The 25,303-nt window shown below is 37.2% G+C and overlaps 1 protein-coding gene across 2 annotated transcripts in view; it reads right to left on the bottom strand.

Moving 5' to 3' along the window:
- The window catches only part of ACSS3 (acyl-CoA synthetase short chain family member 3), a 162,613-nt gene that overhangs the window by 68,568 nt on the left and 68,742 nt on the right, over positions 1–25,303 (bottom strand). For both annotated transcript variants that reach the window (XM_043880529.1, XM_043880518.1), the window contains 2 exons: positions 21,728–21,808; positions 21,552–21,647 (listed from right to left, as the gene is read on the bottom strand). In XM_043880529.1, the coding sequence (XP_043736464.1) occupies positions 21,552–21,647; positions 21,728–21,808 (177 nt within the window). The remainder of the gene's footprint in view (positions 1–21,551; positions 21,648–21,727; positions 21,809–25,303) is intronic.

Raw genomic sequence — 25,303 nt, 5'->3', positions numbered from 1 at the left:
TCTTTGCGACCCCATGGACTGCAACACGCCAGGCTTGGCGTCTTAAATTTCCCATCTCTTTAAGATGTGTTGTGATCTACACAGTCAAAGCCTTTGGTGTAGTCAATAAAGTAACAGTAGATGTTTTTCTGGAACTCTCTTACTTTTCTGATGATCCAGCAGATGTTGGCAATTTGATCTCTGGTTCCTCTGCCTTTTCTAAAACCAGCTTGAACATCTGGAAGTTCATGGTTCACATACTATTGAAGTCTGACTTGGAGAATTTTGAGCATTACTTTGCTAGCGTGTGATATGAGTGCAATTTTGAGGTAGTTTGAACATTCTTTGTCATTGCCTTTCTTTGGGATTGGAATGAAAACTGACCTTTTCCAGTCCTGTGGCCACTGATGAGTTTTCCAAATTTGCTGGCATATTGACTGCAGCACTTTCACTGCATCACCTTTCAGGATTTGAAATAGCTCAACTGGAATTCTATCACCTCCACTAGCTTTGTTCATAGTGATGCTTCCTAGGACCCACTTGACTTCACACTCCAGGATGCCTGGGTCTAGATGAGTGATCACACCATTGTGGTTATCTGGGTCATGAAGATCTTTTTGTATAGTTCTTCTGTGTATTCTTGCCACCTCTCCTTAATATCTTCTGCTTGTTAGGTCCATACCATTCCTGTCCTTTATTGAACCCATCTTTGCATGAGATGTTCCCTTGGTGTCTCTCATTTCCTTGAAGAGATCTCTAGTCTTTCCCATTCTATTGTTTTCCTCTATTTCTTTGCATTGATCATGTAGGAAGGCTTTCTTATCTCTCCTTGCTCTTCTTTGGAACTCTGCATTCAATTGGGTACATCTTTCCTTTTCTCCTTTGCCTTTCAGTATCAGTTCAGTCACTTTGAACTGTGTCCGACTCTGCAACCCCATGGACCGCAGCATGCCAGGCTTCCCTGTCCATCACCAACTCCTGGAGTTTATTCAAACTCATGTCCATTAAGTTGGTGATGCCATGCAACCATCTCATCCTCTGTTGGCCTCTTCTCCTCCCACCTTCAATCTTTCCCAGCACCAGGGTCTTTTCAAATGAGTCAGCTCTTCACATCAGGTGGCCAAAGTACTGGAGTTTCAGCTTCAACATCAGTCCTTCCAGTGAACATTCAGGACTGATCTCCTTTAGGATGGACCGGTTGGATCTCCTTGCAGTCCAAGGGACTCTCAAGAGTCTTCTCAAATACCATAGTTCAATAGCATCAATTCTTATGCACTCAGCTTTCTTTATAGTCCAACTCTCACATCCATTCATGACTACTGGAAAAACCATAGCCTTAACTAGATGGACCTTTGTTGGCAAAGTAATGTCTCTGCTTTTTAATATGCTATCTAGGTTTGTCATAACTTTCTTTCCAAGGAGTAAGCATCTTTTTATTTCACGGCTGCAGTCACCTTTGCCTTTAGCTTCTCTTTTTTTCTCAGCTATTTGTAAGGTTATCCTCCTCAGATAACCATTTTGTCTTTTTGCATTTCTCTCTCTTGGGGATGGTCTTGATCCCTGCCTCCTGTACAATGTCACAAACCTCCGTCCATAGTTCTTCAGGTACTCTATCAGATCTAATCCCTTAAATCTATTTGTCATTTCCATTGTATAATTAAGGGATTTGATTTAGGTCATACCTGAATGGTCTAGTTGTTTTCCCTTTCTTCAATTTAAGTCTGAATTTTGCAGTGAGGAGATCATGATTATGAACTCCTTATTTCAGAATTACTTTTAATATTTATGAATTTCTTTATTTTTTAAAACTTCTGTTTGATCTCAAATCTTGATTAAAAGATGTTATATCAAAGAAATTATTGTTTCCCAAAACAGCCTGATGATTAACATAAACATTAGGTTCTGAATAATATAACAGCTCAGCAAATACAACACAGCACTGTAAGATCTGTCATCAGAAACCATTGTTGCATACAGTCATAAAACATTAGACAGTGCTAACATATTCATTAATTTAATAAATATTTATTGCTCATCTACTATGGGCTAGATACTCTTCAAAATTCTAGGAATAATTTTTTGATTAAGCCAGGAAAGGTCCTGCTCTAAACAAACTTATACTCTAGTAATTATGGGGTGTTAGGGAGGACATGGTGCCTCAGATGGTAAGGAATCCATCTGCAATCCAGGACATATGGATTTAATCCCTAGGTTGGGAAGATCCCCTGGAGAAGAGAATGGCTACCCACTTCAGTAGACGGAGGAGCCTGGACAGGCTGGCAGGCTTCAGTCCATGAGGTTGCAAAGAGTCAGACATGACTGAATGACTAACATCTTCACTTTCATGTAGTAATACTATTAAAAATTACATAGTAAGGGCTGTAAGCTATTTTGTGTCTAATAACAGAAAAGACCACCATAATAAACATCGGACCCGTATGTCTTCAGCACTAGTAGCTTCAGAAAACTGAAGCAAAGCTAGTAAGCCTCTCTAACCACAAACTCTAAATGAAAATGACTTAATAATAATCAAATGGAATACTCTCCACTCCTCCCCTCCTGCACATCATAGGCTCATGTGCACATGTAGACATGTATGCACACATAAGTAATACAACTCCTTTACAATGCTTTTAAAAATTAACCATTAATACACTAAGCATGCTGAGTTGCTTGGAGACACTGACTCCAGAACTTGCATATTCAATAAGGGGCAATAGTCCCAAACCCATTCAATTTTAAAATAAGAAGAGTCTAAGATTATGGGAATTTTCAACAAACACACACATCCAAAGCAGTAATACAGCTAAAAGGCAACCATAACTGAAAATCTCTTTAAAATTCAGTCAATGTCATTACCATTTGCTTTGATTTCGTTCCTCTAAAGTCTACAGTGTTTTGGTTGCTACCCAGAAAACAAAGGCAGAAAGCAATCGCTAAATGGCAAAGCAGAGATTATGAGCTTTCAGCTGTTACAAATCATGAATTTTTAACATCGGAGATTTATAAAATATCAACTGCTTACATTTACATTGTGGTTAGCAATGGTACAAAGCATGGAGAACATGACAGTTTTCTTAGACACCAAATATCATAAAATTAACCTTCACTTATAAACCATCTAAGCCTTACTGCTTCAAGGTGTTAATATTAACAGACCACAAGTGTAAGTTCAGAGCTAGAAAACAGGTAATATCTAGACTTCTCACAGTTTCCAAGAGCTTAATTTTTCAACACAGAAGAGTGTGGAATACAACAACTTAAAACAAAGGTATACTTAAATATTAAATTTTTGAGCAAAAAAAAAAATTGACTTAATTACTAATCCTATGATTTCATTTTATTCAAGACTTGGGTGTCAAGAATATGTATGATTTCTTAGACTCTGACATAACATTTTTGAATCAACTACAGTTTTTGCCTCTTTTTGTGGCAGGATTTGAAATACATTTGGTTTCTTTTTGAACACTACTTCTGAGAACGTCATCGAAGGCATGTTTTTATTGCAGTTCTAAAGTGAAGACAGCAAAAATCCCTTATGGACTACTCCTGAATTTCATTTCAGGAGACAGGTGCAGCAGTGCCGGCTTATTTATTTTGGAAGAATGATGAAATTGGCAATAGCATTTGTTGAGTTCCTACTATATGCCTGGTGCCTTTATCAAGGGATACGAATTTGGGCATGCAACATCTAAACTTGACACTTGTCAAAACATAAGCAATTCTCCAGGGTATATTTTTTAGTGAAAAAGCCAAACATAGAATAGTGTGCATACCATTCGTACAAGGCTGTTTGTATACAAAAAGAAAAGACACGGTTTATACATGAATGAGCTACTATAAACAAGAGATTGACCACTTCCAGTGAGAGAAATTGGAGAGCTGAGAACAGAAAACAGGGAGATACACGCTCTTTACCCTTTTGTGAGCTCTGAGATATGTGCCAAGTGACTATGTGCTTTGTTGTTTAGTTGCTAAGTCATGTCCGACTTCTGCGACCCCATGGACTGCAGCCCACCAGGCTCCTCTGTCCATGGGATTTCCCAGGCAAGAATATTACAGTAGACTGCCGTTTTTCTTCTCCAGGGGATCATCCCGACCCAGGGATCAAACCTGTATCTCCCACTTGGCAGACAGGTTCTTTACCACCAAGCCCCAAGGGAGGTCCACATGAGTGCATAAGCTCTTTTAAAGATGGGCTTTTTCTTCCCTACAGTTCTTCTCTTGATAACTCATATTATTTTGTTCTGATTTTGAAAATATTACCACTGCTTTAAAGCCAGATGGGGTGGTTGCCCTGTGCTTTAAGAGGATCAGCTGTAAGATTTTGTCTTCCTAGAGCAGACCCCCTTTTAAGGAGTAACTAGTGACTACTGAAGTCACTCAGTCGTGTCTGACTCTTTGTGACCCCATGGACTGTAGCCTACCAGGCTCCTCCGTCCATGAGAGTTTTCAAGCAGGAGTACTGGAGTGGGTTGCCATTTCCTTCTCCAGGGGATCTTCCTGACCCAGGGTAAATATACCTATAAAGACAATTTAACAACTAAAAAACTATATTGACTGACTCTGTTTGCTAGAGATCTTCCACCAGTCCGTGGGTCTCACCTGTGAGAATATGCTTTCATCTCGCTTTCCCTCACTGTATCCATGCTGCTGCTGCCGCTGCCGCTGAGTCACCAGTCATGTCCGACTCTGTGCGACCCTAAGGACTGCAGCTTGCCAGGCTCCTCTGTCCATGGGATTCTCTGAGAGTGTTAGAGTGGGCTGCCGTGCCCTCCTTCAGGGGATCTTCCCGACCAAGGGACTGAACCCGGGTCTCCTGCACTGCAGGAAGACTCTTTACCACTGAGCCACCAGGGAAGCCCCCATTGTATCCATACCACCATCTACATTGATTCTAAACCAGTGATTGCCACACCTAAATATACATTAGAACTTCTCAGAATTCCTTTGAAAGGTACCCATGCCTGGTCCCCACTCCTTGAGAGTCTGATCTAATCAGCTTTGATATGGGGTTGGACATTGTTATGTTTTATGTGTCCCCAAAGTAATTATTCATCTAATCCACAGCCAGGATTGAGAAACCAATGCCTAGTCCTTAGATACTAATCATTACCTAGATACTAAGCTTCTCTGGTGGCCCAGTGGTAAAGAATTTGCCTGCCAATATAGGAGTTGCAGGAGACACAGGTTTGATCCCTGGGTTGGGAAGATCCCCTGGAGGAGGACATGGCAACCCACTCCAGTATTTTTGCCTGGAAAATCCCATGAACAGAGGAGCCTGGCAGGGTACAGTCCATGGGGTCGCAAAAGAGTCAGACATGATTGAAACAACTGAACACATTACCTAAGGCTAGGCTATTTTTTCAAAATCTACCTGCCTGGTTATCCTAGTAGATGAGCCTAGAATTCAACACTAAATTTTGCTGCCTTTTTCCCATATGTTATCAGTAAATAAGCCAATCTAAGTATTGGTAAAAAGAATATACTAATATAAGTGAAATCTGATAATAGGAGGCCATTTACTGAGAAAACAATTGGAGAGAAATGCCTTATTCCCCCAATTACTTATGCCTTGATCCCTAAATCAGATTCCAGACTGGAGATTTCTATATCTATATCTATATATATATATATCATGATTTATAGACCCAGCACCCTGTGTAAAACTACCTTATCCACAAAGATGAACCGATTAACCCCTGCTCAGCAGAGGTTAACTTGTTGTCCAGAGACCTTTGAAAATTAAGTTTTAGTTTGGGATTTTACTTTGGTTTTATTACTGCTTGAAAGCAATATACCTTTATCTTTAAATGAAGGGTTTCTGACCTGAATTTCAGAGGGGTTCATAAATATTCTGATTTTTTTTAATGTGTATATGCCCTTTTTCCTAGGGAAGGAAGTCAATTGCTTTTATCAGTTTCTGAAATCCTTCGTAAGCAAAATATTTCTACATATATCCCTAGGTTTCTAGGTAAAATCTCTTTAAGATTTTGCTTCACTCTGAGAAACAGCTTGATGAAGCTAGAGGGCAGATGAACAGGCAGATATCATAACTCAGTTCATTTCTTCCCCCCCCCCCCCCCCCGCCCCCACGGGGTGGATAAGCCTCCCTATTGCTACCCTCTTAATCCACTTTTATCAAAGGGCTACAAATAGTCTCAAAATCCAAACTTAGTGTCCTGTCTGAGGTGCCCAACCAAACTGTCTTCTTTATCCCCCTATTATTTTGATTACAAGAATTTGCCATTTTTGTAAATGAAAGCCAGTCAAATATCAGCAGTTTCATATGGTTCAAATTAATGCTTTCAATAAATTTGCTATTTTGACAATCCCTCTTTACTATCTCCTGTGGTAGATACCAAGAGTTGCAATTCCTCAGGTTTGAGTCCTTGCCTTTCTTTGGTTAAGAAGGACAGGCTCTAGCTTCCAGCCTGAAAAGGTAAGACTTCTCCATTACTATATTCAGACTGCATATGTTGAGCTATAACCTCATCTAGATCTACCCCTTTTGTACAAACTTTCAGCTATAAGGTGAACAAAATCTGAGGATCTAATATAGAAGATAGTGACTAACAGCTGAAAATACTGTATCACTGAAATTTGTTAAGAGAGTAGAATTTAAACATTCTCAACAGGAAAAGAATGATTAATATGTGAGATACTTTAGCTAAGCAAATGGAGAAATCCTCTCATGATGTACATGCAGGCATGCACACTCATTTTGTCATGTCTGACTGTCTGTGACCCCATGGACTGTAACCTGTTAGGCTCCTCTGTCCATGGGATTCTCCAGGAAAGAATACTGGAGTGGGTTACCATTTCCTCCTCCAGGGAATCTTGCTGACCCAGGGATCGAAGCTGTGTCTCTTGCATCTCCTGCATTGGCAGGTGGAGTCTTCACCCTTGAGCCACCTGGAAAGCCCTTTATAATGTACACATGTATCAAAGAGCCTAAACTTTAGTTGCCAATTATACCTCAATAGAGTTTTAAAAAATCAAAAATAGGTCTGTACTTTTTGGTTTGTTTTCTTCCCCTGCCTTTTCCCAACTCAGAGTTGACCATACCGACACTTTTGATGGTCTTACCCCCAATGGGATAAACCATTTCCTTCACCTAGGTAATAAACATATTAAAAAGATGCTTACTTTCAAAAGTTATTAATGCCAAGTAAATGAAGCTGAGCACAGTAATTGGTAATTCCACAGACCCAGTGCTGAGCTAATTAGGGACTCTGACACATGTACCATTCTCAGCAATCAGAGAACATTTATCACTAGGATAGCTGGTAGTTCAAGGCTAGATAAAAGCAGGACTGCTTTCCCCTCTGAATTCCTCCACGCTGATGAGCAATCACTGCTATATCCTGTAATGAAGGAACAAATTCAGGCTCTCTTTACTCATAACAAGTAGTGAAAATTCACTGTTAGAGAAATTAAATGGCCTCTTGAATTATTACACCAACAGATTTCTGCCCAGAAAATAAAGTGTGACTATTACATATGTATACGGCAATTCAACCTGAGGCTGTACAAAGTCTAACTCTTCCACACTGTTCCATAATTTACCAAATACAAACTTCAGCATGCTCATATTTCTCCATGTTAAAAAATAAAATGAACAAATTATCCGAGGAAACTGCCCTCATAAGGGCGACTAGCTACACCCAAATTGCCCAAGCTCTCTCCAGTTTTGTCCCACCAGCCCTCTAGCCATAGCACTTGGCTTGCCGATCCCTCATCTTCTGGAAAACCTCCCCTCCACTGGTTTTTAGGGCACTGCTTTCTGATTCTTCTATCGCTTTTCACTTTCTCACTCTCAATTTATATTGCTTTCCTTTCTCAGACTTCTCCTCTCTGCATAACTTGATCACTTTAGGTACCTGAATTATTAACTCTTTCACATTTCTAATCCTGAAAGTTCTTCTGAGTTTCAAACCTTACTTCCCAACACCACATAAATGTCTGAGTAGCTCCTTTAAACTCAACATTACGAAAACTAAAAGTACTGTTTTCTCCTCCACAATAGCTGTCACTCCTACTATAGGCAGTTGACAATTGCCACTATAGCAGCTGTCCTAGCTGAAGACATCTAGTTTCAATTTCCTTTTTTACCTTTGTCTTACAATATCCACCTGACACTCTAACATCCTGCCTTCTCCTTCATGTTCAGATCACTGATACTCTGGTTCTGGTATATAGTGGTGCAAACTAGTTTGCACTGCTCAAGTTTCCCAACTGTTCATCTCAAAATTATGAACCCGAGGATACAGACTTTGGAGCCAGAAAACCTTGCTTCAAATCCCAGCTCCATCACTCCTATGCTATTGGTTTAATTTCTCCGAAACTAAGTTTCTGCAACTGTAAATAGGTATGCAAAATATTTATCCCATGAGTTTGGAGACAGAATTAAAACCATGTAAACTGCTTAGAGGAGTTCCTATCACCCAACACTCATCCATAGAAGCTGCTATTATTACTTGTACTGTATCATCCACAAACCTTTACCTGTCTCCTCTAGTCCTAAACTTCTCTTAAGGGACTAATAGACAGATTTTTGAGCCAGATATAATCCATTTACAAGGTATGTGACCTAAGGCAGCTTATTGAATTTCTTTGATCTTCATTTAGTTCTGTCATCAGAAAACTGCATCAAACCAGGTGCAAGCATTTAATGTAGAGTATTAATGGTTCAATGTAGCTTCTGGAAATTTTTTCACATTTTCTACACACTGTAATATGTTTCTTAGGTGCTGTCTTCAACTTGTTTGCTTTCTGCCCTTTACACGACTCTTTTTTTTTTTTTTCCTTTACACTACTCTTAATTCTTTGACTATATTGTCAGTGCTCTCATTGCAAGGAGGGCATCTGATATTTTCTCTGTTTCTCTATCAATCCTAGCAAGATGCTATGCTCACAACAGGTACCCAATAAATGTTGTTGGAGCTATGGCAACAGTTGCACCTGCTTGTTCTAACATAAAACACAGGCACACACAGAGAAAAATACTCAAAAAAAGGAATCTTTCAACAACTAGTCTTGTAAGAAACCTAAAAGATGCTAGCATCAGATTTACAATCTGTTCCAACTGAGATACTGAAATTATATAGCCTGAATCAAAGTAATAACTGAGTCATCATTTTTCTCATTTCATACAAACACAAAAAATACACTGTTGTTATACTAGATTTAAAAGAAAGAAATAAATTTCCATTATATGAGGAAAAAGAGAGAAAGTCTTTGGTGTATGCCTATGGAGTGTATTAGTTAGTAATATTATGGCAATTAGTGGTTGAAAAAAAAAGTAACAGACTTCATACTTGAAAGAAGCAAATCTCTGTCCTTGAAAAGGGGATAATAAATAAAACAGGTTAACACAGATGGAAGTGCAAATTACAATTACATTGTCAAAATGAAGCCTGGGAGGCGCTGAGAATTCAGAACATCCACATGTGGAAAATACATCATAGGAAGTCTTCACAGAGATTACAGATACAAAGCCGAACAGAGTAGATGACAGACATTGAAAAAACACTGAGGATAACCTAACAAGAGTGTTCAATACTAAAATAACTTGGAAGTAGTTCAAAGAAGTATCCTCAATATTCACCAACATGAGACTTTCATATTGCAAAATGTTTTAACGTTTTGATCCATGTATATATGGTGATAATAATGTCACTATTTTATATAAATTGATATTGTACATGCTATCATATTTTGTATATATTTTATAGATACATATCCATATCATAATATTTCTTTGATGCTTTCAAACTACTTTCACATACATTATTTTACTAAATTTTTACACAAGTCAAGGAGAGTACAGAGTTCATTTCTACACTAACCATACTGTAAAGAAAGAAAAAATAGGGCTATCTAAACTCTTCCCATGAAATCAGGAAAAGAACATTCAGAAAGAGACTATCAAGCTGAATACCCTGAAGTTTTGAAAGATACACAGGCAGTTTAAAAGCTTGTAATGATAAAGCCAATCAAAAAGTAGAAGTGAAGGGTTATATATGTTTGGATAATAATGAACCATGAAATGTTCTGTATTATTTGCAGATGAAAGACTTCCAGGCCACTCTCATTTCAATCACGAGTTCTACTCTGAAAGGACAGATTCTTGAGGGGAGAGACCACTGGGTTATCTTCCACATCTGCTGCTCATTCTTCAAAGATGGTAGGAGCAGGATCAACACATCCCCGTGTGCTGATTCCCTTGACTGGTGCTTAGAAGAATTAATGGGCTCCAAAGGGAGCAGACTCTAATGGGCTGATGACTGCCTCAGAGTTGGGAGGACAAACACGCTTTGAAAGAAGAAATGTGGAATATGTGAAAATTCGAGCATTACAATGGCTGGACTGCATGGGAATGAACGGCTGGTGTTTATATTGTAGAATTTTATTCTGGGAAAGAAAATATTCATAGTTTTGAATAACAGCAGCTTATAATATTTAGCATTTATGGCACAATTATATTCTGGCAACTATCCTAAGGTATGTCAATGGATTAACCAATTTAATGTCATTTAAGAAAGGTACTATTAATAGTAACATTTATAGATGAGAAATAAAGGACTGAATTATTCAGAATTGGTTTGCATATTTTGGCAGTCCAATGTGACTTCCAGAATTGCATATATTAAATAAGTACAAGTAAGTGAACAAAAATAAATCTTTGTTTCTTAAAAAAGGTACAATGGATTACTTAATTTGTTCATTAAGTTCTCTACTAAAGAGAAAATTAGAATTACTTTTTCCTTTCTCAGGGGAAAAAAGTCTTTACTTACAAATCAAGCTTTTTCTTTTTTCCCCTGTTACTTTCATTCAGGTATTTATTAGCAAATATTTATTGAGGACTGAAAATTTGTCCAGAGCAAGGCTAAAAGCTGAGACTTGATGGCGAGCAAATACTTAACATGACTCCTTCCCTCACAGAGTGTAGAGCAGAGAGAGGCAGATAAATCAAAGGAGCATAAAAATTAAAGTGAAGTGGCAATAGTGACACAAGCCAAGAAGGAAAAACCCAAGGTGCTTACGAGAGACTACGGAGATTTGCCCTCGTCAGAGAGGTCCAGGAAGGCTTCTCCCGGGAAGCGACACTTGGCTGTGCTATAAAGGATAAGAGGAATATATTCCAGGCAACGAGTCAGAAAATCCCTGTAGTAGAGATGAACAGAAGAATAACTTCAGAAAAATAGAAGCGTGTTTTCCTCAGAAGGGAAGAAAGTAAGATAGACGAAAGGAAAAACTGTCAACCACTGAAGAGTCAAGTATGAAGAGGACTGAAAATGTCCACTGGCATATGAAAAAATGTAATTACTAGTTGTTCTTGTCATTGTCCAGTCACTAAGTCCTGTCCAACTTTTTGTGACCCATGAACTGCAGCATGCCAGGCTTCCCTGTCTTTCACTATCTCCCTGAGTTTCTTCAGACTCATGTCCATTGCATCAGTGATCCATTCGACCATCTCATCCTGTCGCCCCCTTATCCTCTTGCCCTCAATCTTTCCCAGCATCAGTGTCTTTTCCAAAGAGCTGGCTCTTTGCATCAGGAGGCCAAAGTATTGGAGCTTCAGCTTCAGCATCTGTCCTTCCAATGAATATTCAGGACTGATTTCTTTTAGGATGGACTGGTTTGATCTCTTTGCAGTCCATGAAACTCTCAAGAGTCTTCTCCAGCAGCATAGTTTGAAAGCACCAATTCCTCAGTGCTAAGCCTTCCTTGTGGTCCAACACTCACATCCATACATGACTACTGGAAAAATCATAGCTTTAACTATACAGAGCTTTGTTGGCAAAGTGATAGCTCTGCTTTTCAATACACTGTCTAGGTTTGTCATAGCTTTTCTTCCAAGGAGAAAGCGTCTATTAATTTCGTGGCTGCAGTCACCATATGCAGTGATTTTGACCAGGAAAATAAAATCTGTCACTGTTTCCACATTTCCCCATCTATTTGCCATAAAGTGATGGGACCAGATACTACAATCTTTGTTTTTTGAATGTTGAGTTTTAAGCCAGCTTTTTCCCCCTCTCCTCTTTCACCTTTATCAAGAGGCTCTTTAGTTCCTCTTTGCTTTCTGCCATTAAAATGGTATCATCTGCATATCTGAGGTTGTTGATATTTCTCCCAGCAATCTTGATTACAGCTTGTGAGTCATCCAGCCCAGCATTTCATATAATATACTCTGGATATAAGTTAAACAAGCAGGGTGACAATATACAGCCTTGATGTACTCCTTTCCTAATTTGGAACCAGTCCATCATTCCATGTCCAGTTCTAACTAATGCTTCTTGCCTTCCATTCAGGTTACTCAAGAGACAGATGAGGTGGTCTAGTATACCCATCTCTTTAAGAATTTTCCAGTTTGTTGTGATCCACACAGTTAAAAGCTTTAGCACATTCAGTGAAGCAGAAGTAGATGTCTTTCTGAAATTCCCTTGTTTTTTCTATGATCTAGAGGATGTTGGCAATTTTATCTCTAGTTCCTCTGCCTTTTCTAAATCCAGTTTATACATCTGAAGTTCTCGGTTGTGTACTGCTGAAGCTTAGCTTGAAGGATTTTGAGCATTACCTTGTTAGCATGTGAAATGAGTGCAACTGTATGGTAATCTGAACATTCTTTGGTACTGCCTTTCTTTGGGATTGGAATGAAAACTGACTTTTCCAGTCACTAAGGAAATTATCAAAAGCTATTATTATGAAATGAAGATTTCAGAGGCCAGTTTGAGAGGATTGTGAAGTTAAGTTCTAGGTCAGAAAGTGGAGCTTTGGGTATAGGCAAGAGCCTTCAAAGATGAAGAAAGTTGTAACTGCATGGGGATAGGGAACCAACGATTTATGGCGGGTTATGCTGTTTGTTTTACTGAAAGAAACAGGAACTTGTTGAAAATTTGGCAATTACCAGGAAGCTAAAATAAAAGCAGACAACCAGGAAAATGTAGGCCTAAATGTCCTGTATGGCAGGAGTCCCCAACTTCCAGGATCTGAGGTGAAGCTGATGTAATAATAATAAAAATAAAGTGCACAATAAGTATAATGTGCTTGAATCACTTGAAACCATCCTCCAACTCCAGTCCGTGGAAAAACTGTCTTCCACGAAACTGGTCCCTTGTGCCAAAAAGGTTGGGACTGCTGCTCTGTGGCAAAAAAGAAAATCTTATTTCAATATCCACTGTAAGTTTTATGGTGAAGCACAGATTGCTTCAAGTGGGTAACTCTTCTGTACTTGGAGGTTTCACTGAATACCCAACTTAATTATAACCATTTTTAATTTTTTTTCACCTAATATAATTATTTATCCATAAAATATCATAAACCATTTGTACTCAATAAAAGAGAAATGTTTCATGAGCTGATTTTTGTACTCTAGATGATTTGGCACAGAGTGATCTGCAAATCTCCTAATACTTCAGATCATCTATTTTTGTTAAATTAAAATGCATCACTAGGGAAAAATATCATCACGGATACCAACTCACTGTCTACCTCATACTATAGTTTTGATATGCTATAATTCATTAAGAATAAAAATAAATCTTTGATCAACTAAATTTATGAGTTTATTTCTATTCAGAAAAGATAATCCTATGAAGATATGAATGCGCCACTAAATTATTCTGTTCACTATAAAAAGAATGTATTTTTATTATATAATGGAAGATTTTAGCTTCCTAAATTAAAAATAATAATAACACTAAAATAAAACAATGTTAGTTTAGCAATCCAACTAAAATTGGGGCAAAAGTTGGACAATTATTTTGTGGAAGTTAATAAAGACTTTTTTCATTTGCTGGCCTAGTGACAAGCCAGGACTCTGTTATACTTTAGCTTTGCTTTAATTAATCAAGCAAGTTTTCACCCTGTGTTCTGCATGCTCCAGTTGGCAATTAGTCCTCTTAGAAATTCATTTACAGAATGAATTTTCTGTATCTCCTGACAGGCACTGTGCTGGACACTGAGGGTACAGAAATGACAAACGTCCCCTGCCCTCAAAGTTTACGGTATCACAGGCCTGTACTCACAAGACCAAAGGAATCCAGATGGCATAATGGAATTATAAGGAACTTTGATCAGCCAGAGGAAGGCATGAAAATATCAGAGGGAAGAGGAAATTCAAGCTGATCCCTTAAGAAAAAAAACCACTCTGCCACGTGATCAGAACAAAAGTGGAATTTCACTAGAGGAGACAACTTAATCACTGGTGGTTTGATCCCTGGATGGGGAAGATCCCCTGGAGAAGGGAAAGACTACCCACTCCAGTATTCTGGCCTGGAGAATCCCATGGACTGTATAGTCCATGGGGTGGCAAAGAACCAGACATGACTAAGCGACTTTCACTTTTTTCTGTTCATGTAAGTGCTAATAATGACTGGATTGCTGAGTAGGAAGCTGAATTAGAGGTCAGAACAAGAGACAGATTTTAAAGGTGGGCAAAGAGCAGATGACTACAGATCATTCATATCATGCAAGTAAGTTTGAATTTTGTTCTTTGACAGGAGTTCTTTGAAGTCCTTTCTAGTAACTTTTAACTAAGTTTTTTACATGAGTAATTGTAGATTCACAGGAAACTGTAAGAAATAATACAGAAGTATGTTATGTACCCTTAACAGCTTTCCCTATTAGTAACATCTTGCAAAACTATAGCTTAATATCACAATTAGGACACGATATAATCAAGATAAAGAACATCTCTACAAGGAGATGTTGCCCTTTTGTAGCCAAAGGTGTTGACTGCAGTATGTAGAAAAACAACTGATGTTTGTATGTTTATCTTGTATCCTGAGACTCAGCTGAACTCACTTATTAATTACAGGTTTTTAAATATGTTTTATAATTTCCTAGACAATCATGCCACATGCAAATAGAGACAATTTTCTTTCTTCCTTTCTGATATGTTTCTCTTTTTGTTTCCATATATTGCCTTATCAAATTAACTAGAACTTTCAGAAGTAAACTGAATAAAGAGGTGAGAGTGGACATCCTTGCTTTGTTCTCAAACATAAGAAGGACTTAGTCTTTCATTATTAACTACTGGCCATTAGCTGTCCCTTTTAGAGAGGCTTATCGCTCCTCCAGTGGCTCAGCAGTAAAGAATCCAATGCAGGAGACATGGGTTCAATCCCTGGGTCAGGAAGATCCCCTGGAGTAGGAAATTGCACCTCACTCCAGTATTCTTGCTTGGGAAATCCCGGACAGAGGAGCCTGGCAGGCTTCACACTCCATAGTGTTGCGAAAGGGTCAGACACGATTTAATGACTAAACAATAAGAAAGTGGTAACAAATTTTCCAAATTTTTCTCTCCCTTGAGAATGTCTTCATTTCTCCTTTATCTTCGAAATATATTTGCATAAATACAGAATTCTGGATTGACAGTTCCTTTCTTCTCACACTTGAAAAACATTCTGTCACTTTCCTCTGACCTCCCTAGTTTCTAAAAAATCCTATCATTCAAAGGGTTTTACCCATACAGATAAGAAATCCTTTTTTTATTTTGCCTTCAACTTTCAGAAGCTTAAGATTTTTTTGTGTATGTGGATTTCTTTATAGTAACCTTGTTTGAGGGCTTACTCGGTTTCTTGAACCAACAGATATATATGGTTGGCCAAATCTGAGAAGATGAGAAGTTTTCAGAAGCTTTCCATCATTTTTTTCAGGCCTGCTCTCTTTCTCCTCACCTTTCATGACTGAAATCACAAATGCTATATTTTCTGTTATCATTCCACATATCCCTGAGGCTCTGTTAGTTGTTTCTTTTCCATCTGCTTTCTTTCTGTTGTTTAGATTGGGTAATTTCTATTGCTGCTTCTTCCAGTTCATTAATGTTTCCTCTGTCCCCTCTATTCTGGTACTGAGCCCATCCACTGAATTTTTATCTTTGTTATTACATTTTTCAACTCTATAATTTCCCTATAATTATTCTTTATAGCATCTATATCTTTGCTGAAACTTTTAATTTCTTAACTGTAACTATTTTTTGACCTTAAAAAAATAGAATGTTTAAAGAATGTTCATTATCACTTGTTGAAGCACTTTTACCACAGTTGCTTTAAAACCTTTGTCAGATAATTCTAACATCTCTGTCATCTCAGTTCTGGGACCTGTCAAATGTCTCCTCTCATTCAGCTTGAGATCTTTTTAGTTCTTGGGATGAGGTCATCAAATCTTGGACAGTTTCTTGGTATTACGAGACAGACTCGTATTTAAATCTTGTTTCAGGTGGCTTATTTAGATTTCACTCCAGCAAAGAAGGAAGACATAGGGGTAAAAATCCAGGTTCGTCATTTGACCTCCACTGATACCCAGTTGGGGCTTCCCCGGTGGCTCAGATGGTAAAGAATTTGCCTGCAATGCAGGAAACCTGGGTTTGATTCCCGGGTGGGAAAGAGCCCCTGGAGAAGAGAATAGCTTGGGAGAATGCTCCTCATTACTCTGGGTTGGTTCCCGTTCTAATTGTAGGCTTCTAATGGCACCTCCCTGTTCCTGCTCCCAACAAGGCCTCCACTGATATCCAGGGAAGAGACAGGTGGTCTCTTCCAAAATCCTGACTCTCTACTAGGCTTCCACTGACTCTATCCCAATGCAGAATGGAAGGGGTATCTCATTACTGGAAGGTTAGGGGGATAAGCTCAGGCTCCTTATTTGCTCTCTACTGTTATTGCTTGTTCAACGGGTCCTCACTACAACCTAACAGGAAGGAAAATCTTGGTTCCCTAATTAAACTCCTCTGACATCACTCCGTGGGAAGAGGGTTAGGATTAAGCTCCTCCTTAAAGCCTAACACTTGTGGAAGTCTAAACTTCCCACTCAGCCTTTGCTGTTGGCGGTGGGGCTGGAACCATGGATTTTTCTGTGTCATATGTCTGGAATGGAGTGATCTAAAAGTTTCATGTCTTAAGCTGCTCCTTCCTTAACCTTTGGCTTAAGAGGTCAGGCTTGTTTTTTTTGTTGTTGTTGTTGTTTTCAGAGGGTTTAGTTTCGTTGTGATTTGCTTTGTCTGCAGTTGTTGGCACTTCTAGGTTGTCAGCTTCTTTAGACACAAATCTAAGACATGTGAGGGAAAAAGAAAGCCAAGGTCTCCTCACTACATTGTTTCTCAAATCACAAGTTCCCTAAAGTTAATTTTCCTCCTTATCTCCATCTTTTAGTCTTACATTTGTTTTAGACATAATGCCTAAAATGTTCAGTTCTACTTAGCGGGAGGAATAGAGAATAGTATGTCATCTCTAACTTCCTGGAGGCAGAATTCAACCCTTTGAAAAAATTTAAGCAATGAAGTTCTGCATTAATCTTTGCATTTTAGATGGATAGTGAGGAGAGCTCAGAAATTAGAGTTTGGGTAGAGATGGCCTGGAAAGACATCTGAAGGCAGGAGTATTTATTACAACATGGTCTAGACTGGCCCTGAAATATACAACTGGAAAGCACAGGCACAAGTGAGATCAGAGACCAAACATAGAATACACACCAGTCAGCAACATGCTTACTAAACTGTCATAGCCTTGACTATGTGGCAGGAGGCATAGAAACAAGAGGACACTTTTGACAGGTGCTAAAATATGGGAATACCAGACCACCTTACCTGCCTTCTGAGAAATCAATATGCAGGTCGAGAAGCAACAGTTAGAACTGGACATGAAACAACTGACTGGTTCAAAATTGGGAAAGGAGTACATCAGGGTTGTATATTGTCACCCTTATTTAATTTATGTTAAATAAGAATACATCATGTGAAATGCCTGGCTAGATGAATCACAAGCTGGAATCAAGATTGCTGGCAGAAACGTCAATAACCTCAGATATGCAGATGACACCATCCTAATGGCAGAAAGCTAAGAGGAAATCTTGATGAAAGTGAAAGAGGAGAGTGAAAAAGGTGGCTTAAAACTCAACATTTAAAAAATGAAGATCATCGCATCCAGCCCCATTACTTCATGGCAAATAGATGAGGAAAAATGGAAACAGTAACAGACTTTATTTTCCTGGGCTCCAAAATCTGGCCAGACTTCTTATAGGCAGCTGGACTCCTCTCAAATAGCATCTTATAGCAACCAACACAAGGATTCATTGAAAGTTCCTCAAACACGTTTTACCCTGTCATTTCACATCTGAGAGCAAGGAAATCAAACCAGTCAATCCTAAAGGAAATGAACTCTGAATATTCATTGGAAGGACTGAGACTGAAGCTCCCATACTTTGGCTACCTGATGTGAAAAGCCGATTCATTGGAAAAGACACTGATGCTAGGAAAGATTGAGGACAGAGGGAGAAGGAGGTGACAGAAGATGAAATGGTTGGATGACATCATGGATTCAGTGGACATGAGCTTGAGCAAACTCCGGGAGACAGTGAGGACAGGGAAGCCTCGCGTGCTGCAGTCTATGGGGTTATAAAGAGTCAGACATGACTGAGCAGATGAACAACAAGAACAAAAAATATAACTCAACAAAATGTGGTAAGCAATAGAATAGGATATGTAAGGAGAATGGAGTTAGGATCACTTCTTGATCCTTAGTTTAGCCAACTGAGTAAAAGCAGGTAACGTTAACAACACTGCATAATACACGGAAAGAAATGTCTTTGGAGGGAAAAGTGGAGATTGTGAGTTCATATCACAGCACCTTGACCATAAGGGATGCCTGGGCCATCTGAAAGTCCCTAATAATAAGCTGGTGCTTAGCAGGAAGGTTAGACATGGATAGGAGGAGTTAGGAGCCTGGGTTTAATTAGTAATACTCAAATCCAATTGCATGGAGATTATCCAGGAAATAAAAGCAGAATGAGAAAAGAGGGCTAAGAACAAGACTCTACTATCACCCAATGTTGAGGATCAAAGTAAAAGAAACCAGGGGAGGAAATGGAAGACAGGATGTCAGAGAGGCAGAATGAGAACAGAGAAGTAGCATCCAATTTAGCTCCATAAGCACTTACTGCATGTTTAGTGTGTATTGTCTACTACACTGAGACTGGCTTGTGAGGCCCTCACTTTACTAGATATAATTTCAGAATAGTGGGGTCAGCTAACTAACAGACATAAGTTCAAGGGGCAGTGGAACCACAGAAAGGGGAACTGAGCAGTCAAAGACTTTGAGGAAATTTTCTAAGTGATGATTACATCTAATCAGAGTCTACAAGATAGCTGGGATTAACCAGACAAGGAAAGACAGAGGGAAAGTCATGTAAGGCAAAAGAAATAGCCTAAACAATAGCAAAAGGATATGGGGACTCAAGAGAGCAGAGAGAATTACCATCACCAAACACAGTCACCAGGGTTGATGCCATTGAGAGAAAAAATAAAATCAAACTGAAGAAAATCCTTGACTTTGTCCCTTACTAAGCCACCACTGACCTCTGATACAGTAGCTTTATGAAACAATGTGGAGAAAAACTGGACTTCACTGGGATGGAGAATAACTGGAAGAATATAAAGTTCAGACAATACAGGAAGGGTATTTTTTCCAAGGACTCAATGGAGAAGAATATAAAGATGGGATAGTTAGAAATGTGCAGAAGTCTAAAAGGCTTTGTTTTATGATAAGAGAGAATTGAGGATGTTTATAAGTTGTAGGAAAGAAACCCGAGTGCACAGATAAGATTTAAAGGTTAAAAAAAAGAAAAAAAAAATCACTCTTTTGTACAACAAATACTGATAGAGCATCTACACTGTTCTTGAGCTCATCATTTCAAGATAAAGACAAACAACAGAGCCCTTTTAATGGCGTTACAATTGTTTTAAATAAGCTTAAAAAATAAAAAAAGGCCAATGGTAAAGGGACAAAAATTACATGTACTATAGTCCTAAAGGCAAACTAATACTTATAAATACTTATCAATATAATGGCATCTTTGACTTTGTCATTTTATATTGGCAATTCCACAATTTATTATAAGTATTTAGTGTTAAGGCTTATTTTGTTTACTTCAAAGGGAATTATTATTTTAATAAAAAAAACACTTATTCTATTGCAAGAATTTCAGTATGGGACACAATTGTCAAGATTATTTTATGTTTTAATTATTACAAATACCACAGGACATAATAAGTCTACAGACAGAGGCATAGTATAAAAAATGAGGAGTAGTACAAGATGGCGTAATATTTGTGTCAAAGTTTGCCTTAATATCTCTGAGCATTTCAATACAGAAAACCAGCCAGCCGAAAATGCAGGAATAACCATGCTTTTAAATGTTGGCTGGGACTAGGAGATTGCCACAAAGATTAAGAACAGTCTCTGATTTTTTTGGAATCATTGACTTGCAGAATGTTAAGATTTTAAAGAATTTTGACATAATCTATTTTCCACACCTCACATATAAAATTCTCTTCCTCAGATTCCTCTCTTGATGTTGAAAGACTTTAAGTGAAAGAGAGCCTTCTATTTCAGAAGCTGCCTATTCTACTAATGAACAGTCAAATTTTCTCTGATTATGCCCAAAAGATAGGTCTCTGGAATTCCACATTACTACATTACTATGTGGCAACTCTTTAAATGTCAAAAGATTCTTAACATATATGCACTAAATATATTACTATTATCAGACTAACCATTCACAATTCCTTCATCGCTTTCTTGTATGACATTTTCACTCTATTCCCTTATATCCAAATGCTAATAAGTTAATTATTTTTTTCTCCTCCTCATTAAACTGAACATAAATTTCCAAATGTGAAAAGGGAAATAAGATTATACTATTGCATATGGTGACTATTTTTTAAAGTCATCCTATCAACCACTGATGTTTGAACTACAGACAATTATAATCACAGGGATTTAACTACATAAATTGCAACCAACTCAAATTTCCCTGACTTCATTTTTGCAATTATATTTTTAATATAATTATAAAAGGATTTCCATATTCTCCCATCTTGTGTGTTTTTATCCTGAAAGTCCAAGATTATTTTGTGTACTGATTTAGCAAACTACCATTTTACTGTTCCTCTCAACTTCTGATATCCTACAAATCTGATGGACATGTGTTTTAAGTATTTATACAAGGCATTTACTAAAATTAAATAGAATAGGCATAAGAGCAGAATTTTCTAGTATACACACAAAAATATTATTCCTGGGTAACATTAATCCATGCAACTGAATCTTAAAGCTATGAAGATTCAGTCTGATCAGTCTAGGACTCTCTTCCTTATACATATAACAATCATCTGAAACTACCAAAAATTTCTGCTAAAATCAAGAAACCATATAGTTGAAATCCATTAATTCTCTAAAAACACAAAAAAGGTGAATCTCTGTTTCGTGATGACTGTTTTCTAAGGTTCTAAATCAGGACCAGTCCAATGATATTTTCTAGAAAGGGATAGACATGAAGCTCTTTAGTGTATATTTTTCAGAATATAATTTTATGGCTTTGTTCAACACAATTTAAATAGCTGTTTATTTTTTTCTATATATTTCTCTGTCTTATGAAATCATATTTTTAACTGGAAGAAGACATAAAAATGTTCCCTGTCCCCATTCAATTTTTTTTTGTTCCTACTTAGACTACTTCTCAGAAACTTTCAGTAAAATTAACACTATGTATATGTGGTATGATTTTATTACCTCATATAAAACTGTAGTATTTCCATGTAGAAGAGGTCCATAACAGATATAGGAATGTCCAACAACCCAGCCTAAGTCAGAAGCTGCCCACCACACCTAAACAATAAGAAGAAAATAAAATGCATATATCTTAATTAGATAAATGTCACATAATATGAATTTAAAACCACGATTACCTCTCCAGGTTTAAGTCCATATATGGAAGACATCGACCAGTTAAGCATTACAGCGTATCCTCCAGTGGGCCTCACCACACCCTAAAGGAAAGAAGAGATGAAGTTAAAATCAATAAACACTGTGTTAAAAGACGCTCTTTCTTCATACTCTCCACTTAGGAAAAGCTCCTGTTTAAAGTACTTCATATTCTAAAGCTATAAATAACTTTGGCTGTCATGTATTAATAATTGTATCTGAATCACTATTTCTTTGACACCTCCAAAAACAAACACAGAATAATTTGTTCGTACCAGTCCATTTGTAGAATTCCTTCTCACAGACCATTCTGGACGTTCTAAAGAAAACATGATTTCACAGAATCACATTCAAAAAAAAAAGAGAAAAATTTCCAGGGGTAACATCAATTATCAACATTGCATTTTAACACATATTTCCAGAACAAAAATGAAAAATTTCAAAATTAAGTCCACAGAAAGGTCAAAGAGAGCTGTGTGCCTAAGATACAGACTACCATAAGAGTATTTCTTCCCTGATAGTATTAAATAATAATAGGATGCCTAGAGGAAAGAGTCATATTCTAACTGGAGTCTTATTAAAATGCTAACCTGAAGGACCATGCTATCGCAGTATTAGAGCTGAGCAGTTCTTCAGGTCTAACTCCTGATGAGTTAGATCTAAGGCCGACAGATTTTCCTTATATTACATTTTGGGGAAAAGTAGGGACTGTTACACCCCAGCACTACAACTTTCATGAATCAGTCTGTGAGCAGGTATTCTTGACAGTGAATGTATTCAATGTTAATACAAGATTAATATTTGAAAAGTAAGTGCAAGAGTCATCACAGATAAGAACTGACAGCAAATTTAATAACTAATTTCATTTGTTGCTTCATTATAAACATTAATCATTATTGGCTCACAATGACTTCAGGATGTGAATATTCAGAGCGAGAAAGTGAATGCTTGCTAAGAAATATGTTATAGTTCACTCACAAGTATTTTCAAACATCTCTTAGTAGAGCAACTATAATCACTCCGTGAAGAAAATAATTATTTTACCTGAAAGGGCACATATGGCTCTAATTAATGAACGTGCTACTGGTTGAACTATTTTGGCACAGCTCTGTAACTATCACACACATACATGAGTCACGAGAATGAAAACGAAGTTGACTTTCTGTTTGTTACTAAAATTGCTGCTTTCCTCAGGTACCACTAATAAAACTTAGGTATCAAGCTGTGGAATACATTTTATCTATCAGCAGCAACACCTGGTCTCCTGGCAAATGTCACAGGGAGCTTTGCTGGCATTTGACAGGTATGCTTTCTAGCTTGTATGACATGGTTAGCATGCAGCTGGCTCTTTTGATCATCTTGGGAGAATTAGAAATCCTAAGCTTCTGCCAATAATTTTCACACATGCATTTTCCCATATAAACTGAGCAGGTCTTCAATCAGTATATACTGTACACGTCTTCCATGTACTTTGCTAATTTGTTGTCTTATTGAGAAGGTCTTTTCCTACAGTTCAAAATCTTGATGAATTTGACATGAATCAATTTGCAAACACTCTTTTCTAAAAAGTTTTATTCATCTGGTAAAGGATAAAATAGGAGGTTTTTTCATAGACAATATGCTATCAATATTCTGTGAAATTTAATGTCAGGCATGATTTCACTTAAGATATTTTAGAATTTCTCTTCACCTGTCTGCTGTCCCTGCATTTAGAGGTCATTTTTAATCAATAATTCTAAATATCATTACAAAAGGGTAAATTTTTTATATTAAATGATAGAGAATAAGAGTAATCAACTGGAAGTGATAGGAATAAAAGGCCAAAGAGAACATAAATGACTAGTAATTCACTTGTAAAACTTAGAAGATAATTCAAAGGACAGGTTGTCAAATTTCCACTTACCTCTCAAGTGAACCCTTCTTTAAAGGTTATTTACCAGTGTTGCTTTGTCTATAAAATGGTGGCTACTTAAATCATTTGACCCCAAAAAAGTTAGACTTAAAAATGAAAATTTGCATGAAAAAACTTAAAATTATACAGTCAATAATTTAATGTCTTACAAGCAAAATTATTTCATTAATTCTAGCAATTACTGTTTTTTATTTTTCCCCCACACAAAAGACAGAAATGTCAAAAAATTAGAGGTTATTATCAGAGATTCTCATTAAAAATGATGAAAACAGAGCTAACAGAGACAGAAAAGCCATGTCTGTTTATCACTGATCTTTAATATCCACTTACTTTTAATTTTTTAACAATGAGTATAAAATTTTCATCTGGCATCATCTGTCTATTCATTAATCTAGATTCTCAATATGAAATTTGGTCTTGTCTCTAACATATTCAGGTGACAGCTTTCAATTTTCTGGTTATTTAGTACAGTGTAGGAAAAAACTGCATAATATCATACACTCCATGTAGATCTTTCATAAGAAGTTCAAGAGTAAAAACACTGAAAGATTAGTTTTAAAAAGATAGTTTCTTTCTTATAATACTAACATCTGTTAAAATTAATATGATAAAGCATTTTTGTTTCTAATCATATTTTCCAGGTAATGATAATTAAAATGCAATAGATAAACTCTGTTCAACCTCTGAAAATACATAAACTGTGCTCAAAAAAAAAAAAAAAAAAACCCACAAATTATTATATTCCAGTATGCAAAATTAACCAGAAACAAAAAATGGCATTTTGAAGTATATTTGAGTATGACGCAAAAATACTGTTGATCATCAGTGCTTACCCCTACAACACAAGCATGCTGCATTTCACTCTTTTGAATCTGTTACTTTATGCACGTATATCCTACCTTCCTTAAAAGTAAAGACATTAGGTGACCTAATATATTTTCAGAAAAGCCCTATAACCTCCTAATACACTGCTTTGGTTTTTGCAGGATCAGCATAATACTCAAATTCTTCTGGAAAACTTAAAGACATTCAGGTGGGAATAAAACTCTGTGCCCCAAATAAAGACACAAAAGTGAATTCTATCTCAGTACAAAAGGCGACAATGTGAAGGTGTTCTTTAAACAACACAAAACACTTTTAATGTATACAGATATTCAAAAAATTCAACCCACACAAGTGAAACTAAAGGCTAATTATTTATCCCCCAGGAATGAGACAACAGTTAATCCCAGATGGTTCTTTATGGTTTCCAGTTTAATGAGCTGCCTTTGAACAAAGACAGCCACAAAATATCATAAATGGGTCAGTAAATGTAAAACAGAAAACATGTTTATATCAAGTGTGTACTGTTTGGGTACTACAATTCAAGAAGAATGCAGTTGGAATAACATCAGTTGTAGTACAAAAAGGAAGGAAGATTGAGATATGTGGTAAAAGTTTGGGAGTCTTATCTGAAAAATGTGTTTTAATAGATCTATAAAAATTTGAATGGCAAATCTCAAAATATTCAGGTAGGAGAAGTCTACATACAGTAACCAACAAAGCATACTTCCTAAGTTAAGCCCCACTATTAACTTGTGCTGGGAGTTTACTCACTCAGTTGCGTCTGACTCTTTGCAACCCTGTGGACTATAGCCTGCCCGGCTCC

The sequence above is a fragment of the Cervus elaphus genome, chromosome 3 (assembly GCF_910594005.1).
Source record: "Cervus elaphus chromosome 3, mCerEla1.1, whole genome shotgun sequence".
Classification (NCBI taxonomy): domain Eukaryota; kingdom Metazoa; phylum Chordata; class Mammalia; order Artiodactyla; family Cervidae; genus Cervus; species Cervus elaphus.
This window is presented reverse-complemented; position numbering and strand designations above follow the sequence as displayed.